The sequence below is a fragment of the Crinia signifera genome, chromosome 6, assembly GCF_055691185.1.
Source record: "Crinia signifera chromosome 6, ASM5569118v1, whole genome shotgun sequence".
NCBI classification, from domain to species: Eukaryota; Metazoa; Chordata; class Amphibia; order Anura; family Myobatrachidae; genus Crinia; species Crinia signifera.
The window spans coordinates 105,889,650-105,914,078 of record NC_139222.1 but is presented as its reverse complement, the minus strand read 5'-3'; the positions used below and the strand labels follow the sequence as shown (position 1 = coordinate 105,914,078).

The 24,429-nt window shown below is 40.5% G+C and overlaps 1 protein-coding gene and 1 long non-coding RNA gene across 7 annotated transcripts in view; one reads left to right on the top strand and one right to left on the bottom strand.

Moving 5' to 3' along the window:
- Positions 1-24,429, bottom strand: part of MYT1 (myelin transcription factor 1) — a 62,920-nt gene that overhangs the window by 17,413 nt on the left and 21,078 nt on the right. For all 3 annotated transcript variants that reach the window (XM_083146728.1, XM_083146729.1, XM_083146730.1), the window contains exons 2-15: positions 23,259-23,359; positions 16,260-16,311; positions 15,053-15,086; positions 13,789-13,851; positions 13,402-13,658; positions 11,795-12,625; positions 9,937-10,071; positions 9,276-9,366; positions 9,014-9,121; positions 8,371-8,585; positions 3,709-3,914; positions 2,791-3,060; positions 1,963-2,117; positions 1,104-1,202 (exon numbers count right to left, since the gene is read on the bottom strand). In XM_083146728.1, the coding sequence (XP_083002854.1) occupies positions 1,104-1,202; positions 1,963-2,117; positions 2,791-3,060; positions 3,709-3,914; positions 8,371-8,585; positions 9,014-9,121; positions 9,276-9,366; positions 9,937-10,071; positions 11,795-12,625; positions 13,402-13,658; positions 13,789-13,851; positions 15,053-15,086; positions 16,260-16,311 (2,516 nt within the window). In that variant the 5' untranslated portion in view covers positions 23,259-23,359. The remainder of the gene's footprint in view (positions 1-1,103; positions 1,203-1,962; positions 2,118-2,790; positions 3,061-3,708; positions 3,915-8,370; positions 8,586-9,013; positions 9,122-9,275; positions 9,367-9,936; positions 10,072-11,794; positions 12,626-13,401; positions 13,659-13,788; positions 13,852-15,052; positions 15,087-16,259; positions 16,312-23,258; positions 23,360-24,429) is intronic.
- The window catches only part of LOC146007942 (uncharacterized), a 97,686-nt gene that overhangs the window by 68,752 nt on the left and 4,505 nt on the right, over positions 1-24,429 (top strand). The window contains exons 4-5 of one of the 4 annotated variants that reach the window (XR_014444424.1): positions 435-546; positions 20,999-21,112. The exons of 1 other annotated variant lie outside the window; for it this stretch is intronic. This is a non-coding gene — a long non-coding RNA (uncharacterized LOC146007942). Of the gene's footprint in view, positions 1-434; positions 547-20,998; positions 21,113-24,429 lie in introns of those variants that run through there. 2 more of the 4 variants (XR_014444425.1, XR_014444426.1) reach the window with 2 other exon arrangements.

The window sequence follows — 24,429 nt, the reverse complement described above, 5'->3', positions numbered from 1 at the left end:
AATAATTATTACCAATAAATATTCAAAAGCCATAACAACCATCACTGGCAGTAACGTAATACTTAATAACCACACATTTACAATGCATTGATAACCATGCACACCAAAACACAATGCAAATGACAAGGGAACAAAAAAACTAAGTCCACAAGACGGTACAAGTGCAATACAAACACAGATACTGTGGGACCTAGACCGATAAAAGACAAAGGCAATAGTAAGCAATCTACTCATGGGGGGAGGGCAAGGCAGGTGGCGTTCAAGAAATAAAAACTCAAATGACCATTTCCACTAGTAAAAACTTCTAAGGTTTCTTGGATTCGTAACATTAAGGAGTCTACAATTCTTTATTGCAGGCCAGTCATTTTAAAATGTCTATTTACAAACATATGCTTTCACACCATTCTAAATCTACAAATTCTCATCTACTGTAGGTATAGAATATCTTCAGGCAAGTTGATGCAGGTAGAAGATGAGGAACCGTATTGTTAATCCACTAGCCAGTTTCAGAAAATATCTAGGTCCTGGGACAAGAACTAATCTAAGGTGCAATAATGCTGAGTAGATATTAGGATATTGTTTTTGTAATCTGACCAGAGTGAAAGGTATACATTCTGGAATGCAGAGGTGAATAGAATGGAGGTCATGGTTCAGACGAGAAAGGTGAACTTGTAGCTTTGTTCCCAAAAAGGACTATATCTAGGGCCTGACTAAGCAATGATCTCTAGGGGAATGTTGATAGATTTGAAGGAGAAAATATTCTATAAATAGTATACATTTTTGGACTTCATCACTGATGTAACCAAATCCTTTAAAGGACAGTTTGAATAGACATGAAACCACTGCACATGGACTTCACTGATATAGGGTAAATTCAAATTTTCAAGGAGTATTGCAATGCATAGATTTTTCTAAGCGTGTATCAACACACCAAGAGTAGCCAACCACTACAGGACCAGATCATAGTGGCCAACTGCCTGATTCCATAAATAAGCAAATTCTGCATTGCATAGCCTTCCAATATCACTTATCGTCTTGTACATATACATCACTCACATTTCTACGAAGTCGCGTTCTAGATTAAGGTTTTATGCCAAACTTACTCATTCAGGAGGGTTCCTGCTTTTTTTCCTCCATCGCCCCCTTTTGGACTTGCGCACCCCCCATCACGTACTGGCCGAATATCCCGTGCAGCAAAATATCTAGGAAAATATTTTCAAGTAAGTCCAACGGGAAAGCCATGTTCTGCCAGACTTAAAGTATACCCATCGCCTGTACAAATGGGAGGAAGATACTTTGTAGGCTAAATCAGGGTTTATGAGAATAGATCCAATCAGTTCACTCGGAACTAGCAACAGCATCGAGGCTGCTCTAAGGTATAAGGCACGACATACCCATTATCATTAGTTCGTAGTGATTTGGGCTGCATTCTCATGGATATTGATTCAGCATACAAAATAGTTGCCTCCATAGTGTGTAGGAGATGGCTAATGTAGGGGTACGTCTGGGCAAAATGGGGACCCTTTACATTTTTTAAGGAAAAAAAGAAATTAACATACCAAACTAAAGTGCCCTGTGCTGCAGAATATGATTATTTTTAGTCTAGGGCAGATGTGTATTTTCAGACTCACAAAACATTGTTTTACAGTATAACCTCATTGATTGCGTGCAATTGTCTGTAACACTTTATAATATATCTTTACAGTATGTCCCAGTAAGTGTTTCCTGAAATCCTCTTTTATTAACTGGTGTTAAACAAGAGCACCTTAGCAATTAATGGAACGCCAATGTTGCCAGTAGACCCACTTACCTGCCCTCCCAACAAGAGTATGTTATGGGCCCTTATATATAGTTTTACAAACTTCCCTACTTGCCAAATCAGTACTCATGTGGCTGCATCTCCAACTAAGCTATTGTGTCTTGCATGCGTAAATAATTCAAGAGATTTTTCATTTTACTTACGTCAGCAGCTCTTTCTTGCTGTCCTTGGAAAGAAATTTCAGTTTGAAATTGCTGAGTGTGACATCGCCAGGGTATTTACGCTCTTCAAAGTTCTCCTCCTGCATCTCTTGGTCATCAGCTTCTGATGAAGCAAAAGAGGCTCCAGCAGGTTCGGACTTCAAAGAAATGTGGAGAATAGGTTTTAGAAGTTTTAGATATTTCTCTTAATTTTAAGATCTACCACAAAGGGATTTTTATTTATTATAGAATGCTCACTTAAGCCTTGTACACACTAAGACGATATCGTCCCGATATGTAGTTTCTATCCAAATTGGGACAACATATTGAGCAAATTGCTCAGTGTGTATGCTCAGTGTGTATGCCCGTGATTTCTAGCAACATTGCCCGGTCAGCCCTGCTGCAGGAACCAACCAGGCAATAATGCTAGTGACCATGGCATGTATAATGAAGGAATTTCATTCCATGTGTTCAATGTGTACCCCCATCATCCTAGTGTGTACCCAGCTTCAGGCTTCAAAGAGTTCAGAAGGGATACAGATTATGGCAACAAGATGCTCAAAACGATCCATATATCCTTTGTAAATAACCTTAATATCCATTTAAACGTCAGCCATAGCCAGGGCTGAATTGTAGGTGCAGGAGACAGGAGCTCCTTACATCATTTGTTGGCTCCTATACTAGTGCTTCATGTCAGCAGCCATACAGAAAAGCATAACCACTGGCCATGAAGTACTATATGCTGCAAAAAACTTTACTCCATCAGTAACTTTTGGGCTTCAAGTATCAGATTATTAAAATGGTCCCTCAGAAACACTCCCCACAACCTACTTCTTCATGCTCCTCTTCTCGTTGGCGATTTGGTTTGGTATAGTCAATAGGCCCATCCCAATCATCTTGCCGAGAGGTTTGGCTGGATTGTGGTGAGGTCATGGTGCTACTTGTGGCACTGGTGCAGTTTTGGCGTTGGGATTGATCCGGAGATTTCATACTGGGACTACTACTGCAACTGCTGCTGCTGGGGAATTGGCTCTCCCGTTTCCGATGCTTGTTCATACTCAAGTCCAATGTGCCATTTTCATCTACTTCAATGTCCATAGACTGTAATCACAGACCAAGGGATATTTTTTAACCACAACAGCTTCAGAAGAAGAGGAAAGAGGGATGCACCCTCTAATGTAATCAACGTGGATAACAACCAAAATGCTATTTTCCCTACTGAATTCTCTACTGGTAGCCTAGAACCTACTTGCCTACTCTCCCAGAATACCCATGTTTTCCTGGAGTCCATGGAGAACACAGCACACTGCTGGATCCCTTCTACTTCGTCATTGGGCATAAGGGAGTGCAGCAATGGTGATGCAAATAACACAGCCACACCCCCTGTACTTGCTGCTTAGACCTTAGCTCCATAACAGGAGATGAGTGTATTACTGCCTAGTAGACAACACAGAACTAAAAAAACCTTATATTTTATTTGTGGCAAACCTGTATAGTTCCATCATCTTCTAAGTAATGATATGTGTATTAATAAATGCAAAGGGAGAGGGGTCGGCTGCACTCGCAAATAAAATTAGACCACACCAGGCTAGTGACCTTCCCAGACACTGTATTAATAAATGTATATTAATTAGGCTGTGCTATAGATGGAAGGTAAGCTTTAATTTGTCAACTAGAACATTCCAAACTAGTACTATCTCACCCAGAACTCATAAATCAATCACATGAGAACAGTAAAGTCACACTCACTTTGCTTGGCAACTCCTGCTGCTTTGTACTGAGATTCTCTGGCATCTCCCAGCATCTAGTGGAAAGATTCAAGATGGCAGTGGCTGCCATGTGAGCAGCCTCTGCGTCGTGGGTGTAATCAAAGCCAGATGAGGACGAAGATGTACTTTTAACATAACTGCTGGATGGACTGTGACTGGGGGACGAGGCCTTTGGAAAAGGTTTAGCTAAACAGGAACAGGGTAACCCAAAGGAGGCAAAATTAGATGTTTGCAAACTACAGTAAGTTTTTCTACCAACATACACAATCAGGGTAAAGAGGGGATCATAAAGTATCAATGGGCCTAACTCAGCATGGATCGCTAAACTGCTAAAAGGATCGAATAGTCGCCTCCCAGTAAGAAAGAAAAATGCCCATCGCAGAAATAGCAAATGCATTGCAAAATGCTGATTTAATAGGGAAAAAAAACAGAACATTAAAAAGTACTTCCCATCTGCACTAGCCATAGACTTCCAATAATCTTCTAAAGCTACAGGTGGGAAGTTGTCATTGCTGACATCAATGACCCACCTGAAAAATGCTTGGGCAAGCCTGCGTTTTGACAAACATACCCACAAATTGCCATGTTTCCTACCCTTAAACGCAGGCTTCCAGTGAATGAAATGAGATTGCATTGAAGCCGAATGCAAATGCTGAATTATTTGCAAATATCAGAATGCTGCACATGCACAGCGGATAATGCGATATTGCAATCCATACTGAATTAGACCCTATATACCATGTGTGTACATGGGATTCGGTATGAAATCCCGACGGTCAAAATCCCGACAGGGTCAAAATCCCAAATGGGTCATAATACCGACAAGGTCAAAATCCTTGTCGGGATTTTAACTGTCGGGATTTTGACCTGTCGGGATTTTGTCCTTGTCGGTATTATGAACCATTCGGGATTTTGACCCTGTCGGGATTTTGACTGCATCCCGTGTACATGTGGTTTGGAACCCATAGTAATCACATTAAAGACATCATTTATCTAGCAAAAAAAAAGAAAAACAAACATTGGTTGCTATAGGTTACTGAAATCTTTTTTTAACTGCACCAACGTATTATTTGACTTCTAACTGCCATTTTACTACAGCAGGATAAATGTTTCTTTATCTTGGTGGTGGCAACCAGGAAGATGAACGAAGGTTGAACTTGTTGGACGCAAGTCTTTATTCAGCCTACTACTATGTAACTATGACCATTCTCCTTAATGTAACCAGATTATTCTTTGGTCAAATTTTTTCATGATGGTAGGGATTAGTATCTACCAATGTTCTTAAATCCTTATACCCAACACTAGTTAAAGGCTGGGTTAAATTGGGGGAAGACTGGTTGGCATAGCCTGAGCTGCCCTGGTACATTTTATTTTCACAGAATAAAAAGTATTACTAAGCACAGGTAAAATTACTACCAAGCACAGGCAAAAGTACCACCAATCACAGAAAAAGTACCACCAATCACAGGTAAAAGTACCACCAATCACAGGTAAAAGTACCACCAATCACAGGAAAAAGTATCACAGATCACAGGAAAAAGTACCACCCATCCCAGGAATTTTGTGCCCATTCCTCCATACAGTTCTACTGTCAATGATCAGTTTAGCTCCACATTTCAATAAAGATGAAATTACCGTATATACTCGAGTATAAATCGACCCGAATATAAGCCGAGGCACCTAATTTTACAACAAAAAAACTGGGAAAACGTATTGACTCAAGTGGGACCCTCACTCGAGTATAAGCCGAGGGGGGCTTTTTTAGCATAAAAAATGTTCAGAAAAAGTAGGCTTATACTCGAGTATATATGGTACATATTTTGCAGATAATATACTTTAAAATATAAACATAATTAAAATATTATTAGCTATTTAATGAAAAGCTAAATAAAAAATGTTGTGAAATGCAATTTCATTTTCCAGTACATTTTCAGTTATCATACAGCGTACTGAATATAACAATATATAATCACCAGCAACTTTTACAACTACAAAATGAATAGTGTTTTAGGCGACCTCAGTTATTGCATATCTAGTGTAAACTGACCCCTTTGGGAAATTTAAACAGTGGGACATGTCAACTCCAATTTGACTCTACCTCCTTGATTAAGTTTTTCATTTAATAAATCTTTCCAGCTCAGATGGATTTTCAATCAGTGAATTAGTATGAGAATAGGAGTGTCGGGACGGTCTGTCCCGGATATTTAGCAGGAATTTACTTTGTCAGTACAATTACCTGGAGAAACGCTCCCCTAATACTGCAAATGAGGCGATCTTATTCAGCAAGAGAATTATTTTTTTGCTGAGGAACAAATGACTTTCCCATCAGTCCTAACCCGGGCTGTCAGCGGCACTGCCACATTTGGCCCATGGCCAACGTCATCATTCTGTGCTGTGTGTGTTTGAGCTCAGCAGAAAGGAGTGTGTCACATTGTGCTACAAATAACCAGACCTGTCTATGAAGCATGAATGCATTTTACTGAGCCAGCTGTGTCAGGATTACACAAAGATCTCGGAAAGATGGATTTGTTATGGAGGAGAAAGCACTCTTGAGGCTACTGAGATCTGCAAACAGTTTTGCTAAACCTTCTTATATGCTTTATAATGCGCACAGATCATATATGCAGATTGTACAGTTCTACCCTAAAGGGGTTGACGACTTTGGTGTAGTAGTTTCTTCATGCTCACCTATACGCATAACTTTATCATTTTCACCAAACCTATTTTACCATCAAAACAATGCTGTTATTAGTAGTGGATTTATTAAAAGCTGAAATAATTCAGATGCAACCAAAGACATTATTATATTTTCCCTAAGGTCCTGATCTCTTTTACCCAGATATGTGGTGGGATGTTAGGTGCGGGATGCCGACCGAACTCTGACATTTCAATCCTGCCGATGGATTGAAGTTTTCTGTGTAGTTTGTTCTATAGACGGTTCATTTATTTGGACATGCTGAACTATGGGGCGTATTTATCTAAGGGTGGAATTCCCTAAGCCTCCCTTCACCATATATACATAGAAACCAGAGCCGGCCTTAGCCATAGGCAAACTAGGCAATTGCCTAGGGCATTTGGAGAGCCCAGGGGCACCAGCAGCTTCTGCTGATTACAATGATATGCAGCATGCCTAAATTCTGTGTGTGAGTGAGGCTGTATCTGCATATGAAATAGTGTATTCATGGAAATGACTGTAACATAGCATTCTGTATGCAGATAGAATATAGGCATGCCGCATATCATTTTAATCATCGGAAGCTCCTTGTGTGTGCTGGTCATAACAATGCAAGTAAGACGAATTTTCAGCAAAAAAGGCTCCCAACGTTAGCAGAACTGGCCAGGAGCTGCATGGCCTATTGAGTCAAGATGTATGAGGAATCATCTGTATCCAAGCAGAGGAAGAGGTCACAGTGTTAGCGGCTGTGCGAGTGCTGTCTGCGGGTAGGTTGGTTGTGCAATAGTGTTCGGCATATGTGTAAGGGGCATTATGTGTGTCATGTATAAATGCATTAATAAAGTGCGACATATGTGTAACAGGCATTATGTGTGTCATGTGTATAAGGGCATCAATAATGTGCTGGTTTACAGTGTGGCTATGGAGTTGCTTAAATACAATATTTTTTCAGGATTTTTTTCTAAGGGTATAATGTGAATAATGTGAGGAGTAATGTACATAAGGTAAAGGGGTACTACTGTGTGATGTAACGTGAATAAGGGACACCATCACATGATATAATGTGAATACAGTTGCACTACTGTGTGGCATAATTTGAATTTGGTGTACTATTGTGTGGCCATGCCCCTTCCCAGCAAGAACACACCCCTGTTTAAAATATTACGGGTAGGAGCACCAAAATGATGACTGCTATGATGAGGGTTGATGGCGCTGGGAAAGGGTAGCAGGGTCAGAGGCGGAACTAGTGGCGGTGCTAGGGGGCACCAGCCAAAATCTTGCCTAGGGCATCATTTAGGCTAGGGCCGGCTCTGATAGAAACGGGCTACTGCAGGCATTAAATAATACAGCTGCTACATACAGTAGCTGTGCCTGATTCAGAGGTGTCGACGTATTTGGCCGCAGCTGCAATAATTAGCTAATGCCTTCAGGAGGCATCTCAAGGAAGAAGACACATCCTGTCTGAATTTCAGATCCAAAGAAGCGGCATTGGGTCACTATTGCCAACGGCATTGGCCACCTGAGTAAGCCTAAGCTTAATCAGAAGAATGCTCACCTCCTGCTGACTTGCGTGGCCTTTCGACTCCCAGAAACAGGGCCAACATGACCCCATTTTCTGTAAACGTGGGCAGACTCACCCCCAAACAGTTGCAGCATGTTAATCATGCCAAGACTCCTTCGACATATGCACAGTCCCACAAACATCAGAGATGTATGTAAACCATTGGATTTAGTTTACATACATCCCTGAATCAGGCCAATTAAAAAATACACCCCATGTTGGCTTTTATAGCACAATGATGGGTTGGATCTATGATAACTTACACAAATATATCTTACAGTAATTCATTATTACTGTTAATTACAACCGCTTTGTCAGATTCTGAATACGGTATCCACTCTAGGTCTCATGATGACCAAAATCCCAAAAATGTGCATTTCAATCACCAGATGGAGGCTCGTACTTACATTTAAAGGCTTTGGGTGAGGTTTCGCTTGTCTGAATCTTTGGGGCAAGCAAGCGTTTGCCGAAAACCTGAGCATCAAAACTTGCATAATCAAAGGTAACCTTGGAGTACTTCTCCAGTTCCTTGGCTAAATTGGCTCTTGGCGTTGCAGGAACCATGTTGGGTCTATAGCTGCCATACTGGGGAATCTCCAGCTGCTTTACAAAGCACATGGGCCTGTAATATATAAAGCACATAAGACGTCTATAAATGTTTTACATACAAACATACAATAAAGACAATAGTGGGGGCATTTTTGAAAACTGGGTAAGAACCAATTACAATCTAGCTCTCAGATTTGTGTCTACCTTAAAATGTAAATTAACATGTGTATGGTTCAGTGTCAGAACTTGTGAGTGGGAGGCCCAGGTGCAAAAGTATAAATTAGGCCCCACACCAGTGGGTGACGAGGGTACAAGCTGCTGGTCTGGGCAGCAGTGGGCCCCTTTGTCTTCAGGGACCCACTGCAATGCATCTGCTTACCAATGATAGTTTCACCTCTGGTATGGTTGCTATGGGTTGTTTTATCCATTTTGTTTTGCACATAAAACACCACAGCAGTTTTTCTAAGCATCCCCAAGAATGTAGTGCTTATCTGCTCTTACCTGAGTATCCTGTCTGAGTTTGAACTATTTTTGGTGAGATCTCCAGGCTGTTGTTTCTCATGGGATCTGGCCAGTTTTTCTGCTGCAGCTATGGGGCATCCGGATAAACTAGAGAAATTCACAAAACTTTAATTAAAACTAAGGCCTGTTATAATCTACCATAAAAAGGCACCGTTCTCTATTTTTTATAATCCCCTGCTAAAAGTATGAGAATTTCCTGTCATAAAATGTTTTCATGGGCTTGAGTTCCCATCGATGGTACCTTCTGTGTGTGTTCCGATTGCTGTTCACGTGACCCTGTCCTGTGCAACCGGGAGTCGGACACTTTAGTACATTCTCGTGCATGGCCAAAACTGTGCAAGAAAAACACAGACAATATGTAACAAAGGTAATTTTAATTCTACCAAACATGAGCTTTGGCTCCCCAGTTGTGGAAATATAATTCCCATTATGCCCTACCAGTCTGCTGCATTGTCACGCAATTGCTTTGGTGTCAGACTCTTTTCCAAAGGGACAGCTTTCGACGTAGCAAAAAGCATGCAATATAGTCTTATTTGTGCGCTATTTTAAGAGCCAAAATTGTAAAAAAAAAAAAAAAATTGTCATGCATATTTAAATGTACTACAAGAGGTGGTGATAGCTTCAGCGCGATCCCTACTTATGCAAAACTTTTTCATACTGCACCAGGCCTTGATTCAAATTCCAGCTCTAAGGTAGCATTGACCACTACTTTCATTGGAATGTTGTTGGTGTACAAGATAGACTAGATTGTACAATGTACCCCATGCCCTGCTAATGCTACTGGTGCCTAGTGTTCTCATTTGCTGCATAATCCTGAAATGGTGACGTCTACAAAATGGCTGCCTCACGTATTAATGAAATGCAACTTATATTTAAGCATAAATTTAAAGCTAAGAACTTACTCTCTGGCGGTATCCTGTCCTTGTGAGGACATCCTGAGAGGCTTCTGTGATGGGGATATAGGCCTGTAACATGTCCCGTGCCATCGCAGCCTGGCGTGGGGCATTTGATTTCTCGTTTTTCTGGTCTTGCTGCATCTGAGAAAGAATATATAAACATCAGTGAAAGAACGTTCATGAAAGATGGGTCAACTTTCTGTAAAACTGTCTTTTTAATATGGCACGTCTTGGCTGTTGAAACAGACATTTTCTGACACAAATAATGGGGAAGATAAAGCAAAACTTGGAGAAAGATAAAGTGGAGAGATAATGAACTAACTATTAAGCTCATCATTGTTATTTTAAAGGCTGTGTTGTTGGGTAATGAAAGCTAGTAGCTGATAAGGTGGTGCTTTATTAATCTCCACTTTGTCTCTCTTCATGGTTTGATTCATATCCCCCAATGTGTCAATAAACATATCTGATTCACTACAACTACTGTGGTGTCTTCCTTCTGTGTAATATTGCAGGGGTTCTCAAAATAATATTTATGATGGAGAAAAGTGCACATTATAAAATCCAGTACAGTAGTCATGACATGATGTAGTTGACATGATTGTAGTGCACACAAACAATATAATGTGTAATCTGTGAAGATGCACCAACTCAGCTACAAAATGTCCCAGTATCTAACTAAAAACTGAATATTTTAAATATCTCATGACATAAAAGTGGTTATGTCACCCACACAAAGTGGAAGCAGCCATTTTGTAGGCCAAACCAACATCCTGGACATGGTAGCCTATGATCTCATTAGGAACTAGTGACGACACTAAGGCACGAAGTAGAGTCTAGCAATTAATATTTGTGAATGCAGAATTTCAATTCACTACCAAAATACAGCCAGACAATTCAATATACACCAGTAACATCACTGAGGCATAAAATGGTGCCTCGTGGATCAGTGCATAGTGAGATGTGGCTGGTGCAGGCCACAGTATAATAGCTAGCACTATTTGCAAGTGAGAGGACCACTTTAAAGATTGCCTTTTTTCAAAGGCAGAGAATATGCTGACAACATCTTTTCAGTATTTTAATAAAACTTGTATTCATGCCTTTCTAGAAATATTACACAGTAACAAGGTGCTCTAAGTGCTGAAGCCGCTAAACTGAGATACAGAAAAATGTCATGTCGAAGCTAAAAATGACACAGGAAATCAATGGGCAAGATCGTTTTCCCTTTTACGTTGGCTAATCTGTTTCCGGTAAACTAGCAGACAGCCACACAAAGATTATCTTACATTTTCGCAGCACTGCTGGGAGAGTCATATTCTTAAAGCTCTCAAATGGATAAGCAAGAGGAAGTGAAGGAAAAAAGCAAATGCTTATGAAGCAGAAAATTTTGCTTATCACCCCTGGCAACAGCATAATGAACTTCATTCTGCAGAAATACATTACGTACATTTTTTTTTTCTAAAACATGTTAACATCTACAGATAAGTAACACACTTTGCTAGACAGCTTTTCACAGTGTTGGATGTGATTGTGAATGTGTTTGATTTTAATTAAATCTCAAAATTAGCAGAATCAAATTTTATTTTATCAAAATAAAACGAATGGCAATTTATCCCCATTGCTTGACTTATGGATGCTTAAGATTTAGGAAAACATCCTAAAGTGATTACTATCGAAAAAGCCATTTTGTAGGTTTAGCAAAAATGGCAGCTTATAGTATGCAGTCACTGAAGGCACCAGAATCCAAGGATATCACTGAAGCCCTATTCTTCAATAATGACACTGGCTCCTAATGTATTTTTAGGATGCATTCTCCAGGATATTTATGGTCTACAACTGTTAAAAAGTAATGATTTAATAGGTTTACCGTAAAAGCTTTTTCTCATGGTGTCTATTGATCGATTCTGCTTTTCATCGGTTTGGAAATTCTTGATATTTTCGGTGGTCGTTCTACCTGGCTCCCGAACAACTTTCACTTGTTCAGCTTTCAGAGCTATTGCTTGTTCTAAAAGCCCCAGGTTCCCTCGAGTCATCATGTCATACATCTCAGACTCATCTGTTACAGCTGATTTTTGTGAATGGCTGTCATCGTCCTTATCATCATCTGACCTGACCTCCACAATGACTGAAAATTCAGGTTTTGGGCTAAATTGCCCTTCACAGTGGATTTTAGCGGAGTCCTGAGAAACATGGGGCATATCTTGGCTCATCATTTCAGATGTGTGTTCTTCCTCTTCATCATCATCTTCAAGGTCATCATCATCTTCATCATCATCATCAACCTCATCATCCAATTCGTCATCATCTTCATCATCCATGTCCTTCTTGCAAGCCTCCTCACACATCACATCATCTCTGGGTTCAAGACATGACTCGCTGCTTGGCTCACTGGTCACTTCAATGACTTCTTCAGCGTCTTCCGTCTGAATGATGATCTCTTTGTCACATACTTCTTCTACTGCTGTTTCCTCAACCCCCTGCTGGACTACCTGCACCACACCAGAGCTCAGCTTAGGGGTCTCCAGTTCACTTTCTGGCAAATGCCCTTCTGATACCAAAGCTTCTTTTGCTATTTGGCCCAAGTTTAAAAGAGAATTGGCAATGATTTCCTGATAACTGCTGTAAGTGGCTTTTGCGGATGTGTTGGTGTTAGGTGAAAGTCCTTCATAAGTTGCTTTAACAGAGCTTTCAGCAGGAGCTAAGAAAACCAAAGCAGAAATAGGTTATATTTATCCTGCAGTTATGCTGTAAAACACACACACATCTTGTTATTACTGTATGTTGCTTGAAAGCACATCTGGAGCAAAACCCTAATTAGCTGTGTCACAGGCTAATGATAAGGGCACTAGTTAATACCCAGCAGGCTACTGAGATCCTATTTGTGGGAAATCTAGAGTACACTTTCAAATATTTTTTCGACTGGTCTTCTATATTCACATATAAGAGAGAATATGTTAATTAAACATATTATAAAACAGTGGGGCAGATGTATTAAGCTTTAATAAGAGATAAATGCAAGGGTGATAAGGAAGGATAAACATCCAGCCAATCACCTGCTAACTGACTTTTTTTAAACACAGCCTGTAACATGGCAGTTAGCAGGTGATTGGCTGGACGTTTATCTCTCCTTATCACCCTTGCATTTATCTCTTGTTAAAGCTTAATGCATCTGCCCCATAGATGGCTAACCTTGAACTACACATCCCAGCATGCCCTACATCATTTTTAGCATGGCCAAATAGCAAAACGGTAGCAGTGCATGCTGTGATGTGTAGTTCAACAACAGCTGGAGTATCAAGGTTAGCCATCACTGTTATAGAACAATCTGGTTTTATAAGAAGTCCCACATATCTTGGTTTGTTGCTTGCTACATGTACCTGTAATTTATAAAGGTGTTCCCCAACGATGAGACGTTTCTTACTTTCAGTAAAGAATAATAAATGAATGACAGTATAAATGACAGTATGTAAGCACCTTCTCTGGGGTCTGGGCTGGGAGCCTCTTTGGGTTCAGTGCTCTCAGATTCCTCCTCTGTTTCTACCAACGTTCCTTCAGAATCATCTGTTCCAGACTCCTCATCTTTTGCCTCTGTCTCCTCACTGCCATCACTGTCAATGTTGTACCCCTCATCCAGGGCAAGCTTGAGAGGGTGTGATTTCCTCTTCGATGAGAGGAGCTCAGTCTCTGCATCGTGCAACTTGCGTTTTCGGGCCAAGGGACAGCTCTGTAAACTGCAGGGTGACAACAGGAAAAATCCTGATGAAATAACGTATATTTTCCGACCTATTCAATCAACGTTTTATGGTAAGACTAGTCTCTTCGAACAAAAGCTTAGATGTTTTCATGGATTTAATGAATTACCTTCTATGTCTTGCATACTTTCCACTGGTGTGCCCTGAGCCAATACAGCCTGGGGTGGGACAGCTTCAGAGAATAAAGAATAAGATAGAAGAGATGTTAGTTAAGCAGTCCCTTCCCATCTCTCTCTCTCTCTCCTGCTGCTAACTCTGTATCTCATTCTGATGAACCATATGACCTGGCCTTCGTATGCTTCAAAATTAATGAAATACTTCACCTCCCTTAATTAATTGAGTGCTTCATTATAGTTGTACAGCTACGCTTAATTAAAGATTTGTATGTGCATGGCTGCAGTGTAAAGACACCTTCCGTGTCTACATTAACTCTTCGACTACAAAAGGAGACAATTAGTGAATGTTGTTATCTGACATCAGATGCAGAGGATAAGAGCGAGGTTACGGGAACAAGGCACATGAAGATGATTGTGTTTATAACATCTGCCTCTGTTACAAATACTGTGTTTGTGTTCCACTGGAAAACCAGACTGGGCATTAAAATAATTCACATTGAACTTCACAGTGACATTTATTCTGCCCTTACTCTTTTTGATTTGCACAGTTCTTCCTTGTTTTATATTTAATAACAAAACCCTTAAAGAAGAGCTGCAGGGAACATCTTTTTATTTTTTTGTTAACTACAGACATAAAGGTAAATATCCAGTACAATAGCATGTACTTTAGGAGCAAGCAATTGCTTGTCAAGGCTACTGCATTATTATCTGCAGTATGTTTTATAAGCAGGGGCACTAAATTTAAAGGAAAACTATTATTCATGTTTATTCCAATTTAAGTGCATATGCCACCTACACCGGGTGGATGACATTTATGAAGAGCAGTAGATTTACACCACAAACCACTTGATATCTGCACGTTTGAGCCTGGCTGAAAAGCACTTATAGATGCAAGCCTGCATTATATACCTGGATGTGCCTCTGCAACCTAGACATACACCTAGGTGTGTGCGATGAGATAGAAAAATCTCCAGAGGCACACTTTCCATCACTGAAATATATTGTACTTGGGAATTGGTCTTCAGTGGAGGACACCAATAACAAGCTTAACCAGTATTCATTCAAATTAAACTATATGTCTCTGTGATGTCACTGGGCAATAATATGTCAATAGGTCATACTTTAAAATCAATATAGCAATTTTGTTAAAAAAAAATAATTGTTTACATATATTAAATCTATTGCAGATACAAGGCTAATATAGTGAAATTAAGTCATACTGTCACATTGATTAACTGGTGGGGGTTCATCTCTTACCTCAATTCTTGTCCAACTAGTTCAACTGGGATGCCTAAGGAGAGACCAATGCATATCAGCAGGGCAGTTACTGTACTGTCTGACATACCAAAATAATACTTCTTTAAGAAATGTAAAGCTCATATAAAACTGATAGTGTGTTCTTTAAGTCAGCATCAGAAGGAGAGGAGTGTGTTTATATTGGTGTGAGTACCAATTCATTAGTGTTTCCCAAACTCAGTCCTCAAGGCACACTTACGGTGGGTACAAACTGGGCGATTCCCGGCACCGCTGATATTATTAACAATATTGTCGGTGCCGTGGGAGTCAGGATATGGTCATATGGTGACTAGATAGTCAAAATTGAGCTAAATGTACAGACGTCAGGGGGTCGTTAGCGATGCATGGGAGCATGCACCGTTAACGATATAGAGTGTACACACTGTCTGATATGCACGCAATATCATCAAAGATAAAGATATCATCCATATTGTTAGGAAAATGTCGCCAAGTGTGTAGCCACCATAACAGTCCAAGTTTTAAGGATAGTGATACTTGAGAACAGTTGTTAAATTAGTACCTCAGTTATTTTGATTGAGCTTTTTGTGCTTATGCAGGGATATCCTTGCAGCCTGGACTGTCAGTGAGCCCTAATGACCAATGTTGGAGAAAAACTGAGAGGGGCTAGTAACATCACTGAGACAGGAAACATTTATTCCCAGTGAATTATTAAACTGAGCATGTGTTTTTTCCACAAAATGGCCGCCTCACTGTACATAAGAACTCATATGGTAACTGCTGCAGAGAAAAGCCAGAGACAGAAATGGGTTTACATATTTCCTAGCAGGTAGTAAAATAATCCATAAGTTTCACTGTCTCTTGTGAAGTGATGTCTAGTATTCAGAGAACAAAGTGTTTGTCATCCCACCTCCCTGGGAGTTTTGTTAAGATTCAGGCAGATCTGAGTTCTATGTTCTTTTCACAGAACCAGCGTGTGTGTCCCTGGATCTCATACTAGTGAGGCTTTCAGAGGCCGCCCCCAGAGACCTCCTTGCTTCCTTCTCTCTGCCGCTGGCCCTCTGTGCGCGAATCTTTGTATATAATTAGGAGCTTTCCAAAGTTCACATTGCATTAATTATAAATCAGTGTATTCTGATGGTGCATTTTGTGAATGAATCTAACATTGTGTGATGTGACTGAGATATCTGAAAGAAGAATGAGCCCTCACCTCTGATTTTGGAACGTGTGCGAGTCCTTTTGTCGTCATTCTCTACATTCATCTGCAATGAAAGAGATTTCCAGGAAATATTATAGAAGAATTTTTAATAATGATGCAGAACTTAAGATTCAGTAATACATGTTCTATAATGCAGTACAATTGTATTGTAATGTAAACATTATTTTTGCAGAGCCTCAGACTAGGTAACGTCTTAACTCACCTCTTCAGGCAAGCCTATCATATTTAAGTTCTACACGCATAACCCTCTGAGGCACTTATGTATTATATAGCTTCCCTTCTGGACTTGTAACTTGTTGGGACTGCTATGCTATTACTGGTGCCTGTCCTTGTGTTTCCCTCCTTTATACCTAATAGATTGTAAGCTTGCAGCAGGGCCCTCTAACCACCAAGTCTGTCTGTTACCCAGTTTGTTTTATCACTGTCTACTATTGTAAAGCGCAACGGAATCTGCTGCGCTATATAAGAAACTGCAAATAAATAATAAATAAATAGTCACCTCCAAGTAGACAGCACTCTGCTTCTAAGGGTTCATTCATGCTAATATATTCTTATAAGCAGACCTGTACTGGAGATCTGACAATTGTGGAATTTAACTGAAGGACAATCATTTTCTTCTCTTTAAAATGGTTACTTTGCCTCAATCAGGCTTGCAACCAAACCCCACCACCACTGGACACAAAAAATGGCAGCCAACAGTGCTTGCTTTAATAGTGATGACTGCCAAACTTCTATTGCAGCTACCATCATTATTCAGGTATCTTATTTGTTGTTTGGTCCCCACATCACTTAGCTTTGGGCAGATCATCTTTAATGTCTGTTTTTTGGAATTATCTTCCTCAATCTACAAGGCTGTGCTTTATAATAAAAGATAATAATGATGTTAGGTGATGAAAGAGCGGACAGTCTAGCTTAATGTTTGCCAACACATTGCATGGCCTTACCACAAATCCAGCCCTGTCTCAGCCCAGCCCCAGGGCTATGTTAACAGCACTGTAGGCCCCGGCAAATAAATGCATTTGGGGCCCCTCTATACTTATTCACAGGAAAAAATGTTTACAAAATATGAATCATAACATGCCCCTCCTGTGGTCCCGTACCTTTTCTTCACTTGCTTCCATACAGTGAATCGCTGTAAGAACACTGATTGGTGGATGGCTCCCGCCATCCACCAATCAGTATGCTGATATCCATTCACTGCAGGTTGGGAAGCAGATAGAGAACGCTGTAATTCACAATGAGAGCGACTATTCCCTACTGCCTCACAAGAAGCTCAGGAGGCAGGTGCCCACAACTCATTATGCCCAACTTCGATGCACCCTAGATGTGGGGGCCCTTGGGCAGCTGCCTATTAAGCCCATACGTTAAGATGGCCCTGTCCAGCCCTTAATGTATATTGATCAGTGATGGCCACATTATTGCACACATGTATCTGAGCAGGTTCCAGTTCAGTACAGTTGGTTCCACTTTAATGCATTTATACTGTTGTTTTGAAGAATTCTGGAGCTAAAATGCTACAAACATTGTTTATATTTTCATACACTTCAAGAATCACCTTTGCAGATGGCTTTGGCATCATCTGCGAGTACACTACCCAGCCTTTCATCATTTACTACAGATAGAACAATTTGATCCACTTTCCTGGCCATTTCAGTCAGTTTAATTTGTTTCGCAGCTGAAGAAATACTGCATATCTTTGTACAAGTCACAATACAGAGAAAACAATGATAAGAGAAACAAGATGAAAGACTGAACAGTAAGCTGGACATATACTTTAAGATTATCTTTTCAACCAACCAACCAACTAACCAACCAACCAACAACAGTAGTTGTCTGTTTGGAACAAAAATCTGGTAATGTATTGGGTGCAAAAGACAATCAACCATTCTCTTCCAAACACATTTAAAAAACACAGACAAAAAAAAAGTAGTTCAGACAAATTGGTATGTGTTTGATTTAACCAATTTGTCTGAATAACCATTTTTGAGCAGCATTTCCATGCATTTGGGGCAAAAGTTGGATGGTTGGACAAATATTTTTAAAGTATATGGCCAACGCAATATGATAACATTGGTTCAAAACAGCCAACAACTATCTGGGAGTTTCTATAAGATCAAGTCAGATAAGAAGAGGCAGACAAAGTGAAATGAACAGAACGGACGTTAGCCTCTTCTGAAAGATGGTTCCAAAGTAAGGGCAGGGAGCAACCAGCCAGGCCCACCATCAGGAATTTTGGGGTCCGGGACTCATTTCCAGTCAGGGACCTGGGCCCCCCCTCCCTTTCCTCACTTGCCTTACCGTAACCCGTCTCCTGCTCCCTCATCTTCTCTTCCACTGAGCTGCAGTCCGGAGGTCCCGTAGCGCAGGCTTCGTCAACTCAGGATGTTGATGGCCAATTAAAATGCTGCATTGGCTAGTGAGCCAATCAGTGCTCATGTACCAGCAGCCTCTCTGATTGGCTGCCGGTACGGAAACTCTGATTGGCTGCAAAGCCGGTGCAGCATCTTTAATTGGCCACCGGTGACCTGGGTTGAATAAGCCTGCACTCTGGGACCTGCTTTGTTCAGCACAATTGGGGGGGGGGTTAGTTGTGGGCAAAATGAGCTGCACGGGCCTTTCCAGAGGCTGGGGCCTGGGACAGCTGTACCCACAGCACACCCTATTGGCAGACCTGCAACCAGCCCCCCCCCCCCCTAACACCCCTGACCCTCAATTTCAGGGCAACCCCTTAGATTGTCCCACTGAAAACGGGATTGTCCTGCTGAAATCATTAGATTTGGGAGGTATGAACATCTAGTGAAGACGTTATACAAAATAAATTACATTTTATGAACCCTAGGGCTCGTTTTGTAAATAAATGAGCTGTTTAAGAGACAAGCAGAATTATAGCACAGCCAACCAAGGGAGAATTTAAGCAAGCTATCTAACACTGATTAGAAGTGTCTCCATGTTACTCTCTCCAGGGCACAGCCAGTGAACTGCTGCTTTGTATGTATTTGCAGAGTAGGAAGCGTTCATTTAATATATTCTGTTTGGATGTTCTCTGGGCTGTTTCATTTCCTGGGAAAAAAAAATCCTGGGGAGAGAAGTGCTTTGTAATTATTGTATATGTGAGTGCAGCAGAACCCTCCCTGATCTGCATCATGCAGTATGCTCCTGTCCTCACCAACCCATTTAGCTTCTGAGAAATGGGTGTATAAAGCTCGCACATCACTTTACAGAGGGTTCCTTAATTGCAAATACAGAAGTTATACATGTTACATAATTATAGCGAATTGTATTCTACACAAGAGATGCTGTAGTTAAACAACATAACTATCATGTTTTATATGATCGGACAGTTCGGGGTGGTCCATTGGCTAAGATCAGCCACCATTTGTAGCCCTCCCTCAGGCTCAACCCTTACACACATACACAAATTTGATTATCCTTAAGCTGCCGACTTCATTAATCATTAATTCCTGCCCAGCTCATTTAGCTCAATAATAGATGCATTGTGCTACACTGACGGGGGGCCTTGGGCAACTGACCTGAGATCCATTCGCCCTCTTTGCAGCCTGTGATAGCCCCCTACTCTTATACAACCCATCTTACTATGTGGTCTCATGTCACTTGTTTTATTGAATACCTGTTCACTTTAGTTAAAAAGTTACAATGTCTAAAAGGATGCAAAAAACATTCACTTTTTTTTTTTGTTTTAGGTTACAGCAAACACAAAATGCATTTGTGACCTCAGAGATCATTTTCAGTATACAATGAATTACATTTTTTAAAATAAAAAAAACTGTTTGATCCATTTTATAAAACGGTGAAAATTAGTAAATGTGGATTCATGGTATCAAAAGTATATAGGCATCACTTTTTGTGGCATTTATCAAAGTCCCAATAATTAACACATTTTTAAAAACACTTGTGTGTTTCTAAAAATAGATTCACTTTTTCACTGCTCTGTTTTATTGTACCAAAGCTGATTGTTTAAAATCTACTTGTGCAATGGATTGAAAGGTTCAAATTTGGTTTATTTTGATAGTATTCCCTGTGGGGGTGTCCTCCCTGCTGCTTCATTTAAATGTCCCTGACAGCGAACCATTGTCAGTTTCATTCAGAAGACAAATAAACAGCAGTCACATCCTGATCAGTTGACACAAAGGATTCCGCTGCTGCCTTGTTCCACGTGACATTTGTGTGTACGTGTGCATTCATATGTGTTTCACAAAGACTTTACTAGAGAGAGCAGATTCACATACACACGATTACTGTATATCATGTCTTGTTTTAATTGTTACATTAGCCAAATGGAATGGGATATAAAACTGAAAAACATGGTACAGCGTTTACATAAAAAAGACTTATTTTTTCTATTTATTTAATTTTTACATTTGTCTTCCAAGGCTCATAATCCATCAATATGCACCCAGTCCAGTGGCTCCTCGTGGAAAAGTACATTATAAAATACATGATATATGGGTCTGTTTACTAAGCATTGAGGAGAGATAACTTACAAGCCAATCAGGTCCTAACTCCCATGTTATAGGTTGTGTTTGAAAAATGACAGGAGCTGATTGGCTGGTACTTTATCACTCTCCACTTATCGCTATCCAAAGCTTAGTTAACAGGCCTCATAGTCCAATAAAGCCATAGTTTAGGGCCCTTTATCCATATATTTTTGTTTTATCTTTTACATATTTTCTCCTAATATTATGCTCATTTTAGTCTTACTCTTGTTGCAGGATGTAAAATTTTGTCCCAGGCTCATCTATTTCAGTTCTGGTGGAAAAACGGCATCCTTTTGCAAACATACAGTAGGGTGTGAGCACTACAACACAGCAAGGAAAATACCTCTAAATGCCCTATTCTCTGCTTCTTCGTGCAATTCAAACTATTTCACCTGACTTGTGCAAACATTGGTTACACAAGTACTAGGCGTACTTGTGTAACCAATGTTTGCACAAGTCAGGTGAAATAGTGCAACAAAACTACATTTGCATTTTCGGCATAATAAAAATGTGCCTTCATGTGTTGTACCCTTCTTCCACTTGCTTTTTTTGTCATGTAGCAATATTTACCTATTCTAAGCACGGAACTGATCTATAATTTCTGCAAACTTAGTTCAACAACTTTGGAAACAATTGCAGCATCCGTCCCTAAGTAAATCATTCACAAAGACTTTCATCGACTGTATATCAGTGTCGGCATTGTAAACGTCAACATGGTGACTACATAATTTTTACCGTGGTTCTAAGTCATTTGTTTACTGTGAAACAAGACAATTTTAATAGCCATTCAAAAGTAAGTTTCTGGTTATACATAATGGCCAATAATAGATTATCTAAATATTATTATTGGTATGGAACTGGGCGGCAGCACTGATCACGTAGTACAAGGGTAGACCGCACTACCGCTTGTTTCAAGTAATCATATATGTACTGGATGGATCCCCCAGGGATCGGCAGCGCTGTGTGCATAGAATGCCCTATTGCTTTACACACTCCTAAGCCCACCCCCAGACACCTTTGAAACTAGCGAATGGGAGTCCAGGGGCGGGCTTAGAAGGAGTAAGTGAAGCATATGCTGATTCCCGGGCATCTCATGGCGAACATTGTATACAGCATTGCCGATTGGGGAACCATCCAGCAAATACATATTACATACATGATAATATGTATGTTTATACAGTATGTGCTAAGTGGTCCACTTAGAGGCCACTGCTTCTATGGAAAAGCATAATGAATACTTTGCTCTTAAGTCAATTTATTAAGTTATTATATTATGAAAACAATTTGGAACCTGCAGTGCTCCAAAAGTAACAGCAGATAGCATGGTGCTGGCGTTTGGGGGTGGCGACAGGGAGCATTCCCAAATATGGGGGCATGTTGAAGCAAGTGACTGTGGGGCAGATTTATTAAGCTCGGTGAAATGATAAACTGTCTGTTTTTTATCACCGGCCATTCAGTTCCTACCTGTCATTTTTCAAACCAAACCTGTAACTTCACAGGTAGGAGCTGATTGGCCGGTGCTAAAAACCAGACACTTTATCACTTCACCGAGCTAAATCTGCCCCTGTGTCCTTGAATGCAGCTGCACTAGCCCCGGGTAAATTACTCAGATGTCCCATGTTCATGCAGTTGATACGATGCTGTGCCTATGGACGCAGCAGCGGATCGCAGAAGCCTGCAGTGGCTGCCTTTTTACTTAAATTTCCTCGATTGGCTATTACATAATTTCGCACTACTGCTGTGTAGGACACAGTGGCTGCATCAGTAACCGCCACCTTTGAATACTCCTGCTACGGGAACATACCATAAAAATAAGGCAACTTTAATGAATTACGTGGTAGATATGTTATGAGAATCAGCAACTTGTGGGATGTGATCCTCATGGAATACATATATAAAGTCAACATGCAGTGGGGTCGACCACTGAAATAGGTGTCCATGGACAGTGTCCATGTCAACCATGTCGACATTCGGTACAAAAGGGTAAAAGCCCATGTGAACCTATTGTCGACCTAATGCTTGTGTCGACCTTCCAACCATGTCGACCTTCAGTGCTCGACCGAGAACATGTTGACCTAATGTTGGTCAACCCATTGACCCATACCCATCAAGCTGCATTTTCACTCTCCTTCATGTTTGGAAACAAGTCATGTGAAGCGAGTAGGCGGGGATTACAGAGGGTGAACAAAAATTTGGGGTGAACTGTAATCGGATGAGAGATTAGGAAAGTGAGAGATTTGGTAAGAAATCTCCAGTTTTTTTAAAGCGGCAATCATTTACACTGCAAAATCACACTGGTTTTGCAGTGTAAATGATTGCCGCTTTAAAAAAAACCTGGAGATTTCTTACCAAATCTCTCACTTTCTAAATCCCTCATCCTATTAAATGTCCAACAATACACCTAAATAGCATCACTGAGTCCGTAAGTTCACAGTGATACAGAACATGTTTATGCCACCCAAATAGTGTGGAGTAGCTGGAATTGTTGCCTCACCTTGGACTTGGTGCTGGTTAATCTTTGTTTTTTGGGACAGCTGTTAATTTTATCGCCACGGGTCCACCTTTGGTTCAGCAGCTCACCTCGGAATTCATTTTCTGGAAGAACCAAGAAGAACAGAAAATGATTAACTGGGGGAGGCATAAATATAAATTGAAATATTCTCATCCCCCCTCGTTTGCTTTACTGTGAAAGCACTGATGAAGAAAAATCAATCACCCGTATTGCCATTATTTGTCAGACAACATTTTACAGGACCACAGAGTGTTTCAGATTTCAGTATACAATATCATATAAAAACAGAGCAATAGCACCGTCTTGCTTTAACTATGATAAAAACCGAGATGATGAAGTATCTTCTGCAATATGGTCGTACTGTATGTGGTTATTGCATTGCCTAGGCATAATATCTGCTCCTGCAGTACGTTTTATTTTATTGTACTTCTGTTAGGATTTATGTAACAAGGGCCCTCCGAATCCTGTACAAAAAGAGGAAAAAGCCAGGTACGAATAGGAGCTACACCCGCACGTGTTGGGATTTAACTATAAAGGGTAAAAGGACAGATTCATGATGTAGAGTGACATATGAGTGGTGATGTTGGGGGTTGCTTGATGCTGGGGGGTTGGATGTAATGAATACTGAATTCTGCACAGTGATTTGCTTGCCCACAAATCTTCCACAGCTGCATTTATAAAACCTGATGGATCATAGTGCAGCTGGGGGGTGGGGGCATAGCTATTATACTCGTGCTCTCTTCTTCACTCCCTCTTTTGCATTCACTGTAATGAATCTCGCCTGCAGTAAAAATGGCATTTTCCGCTATCCAGCCCCAGAGTGTTAGACACCTTCTCTCCTGTTCCTGTTCTTATGACATCAAGTGTTTTGTCGTGTGGCAAGATATCACAACATGCCAGTCAGCGGGGCTTTAAATGCTAATTGTGATTTTTTTTTTTCGATGTTCGCAAACATAAGTGCTAGTGATTGATGGGTGCCAGTATATCTCTGCTCATGCCAGGCGGAAATGTATCGTCTGTTCAACAGCAACTGACTGCAATGTTCAAATCTTTGCTCCAGTATCAAGTATTAACTTGTCTCATGCTTTTGTTATTATTGATTTTTGCATAGCAAACAATTTCACACCGAGTCGCGCGCACAGAATTTGTCAAA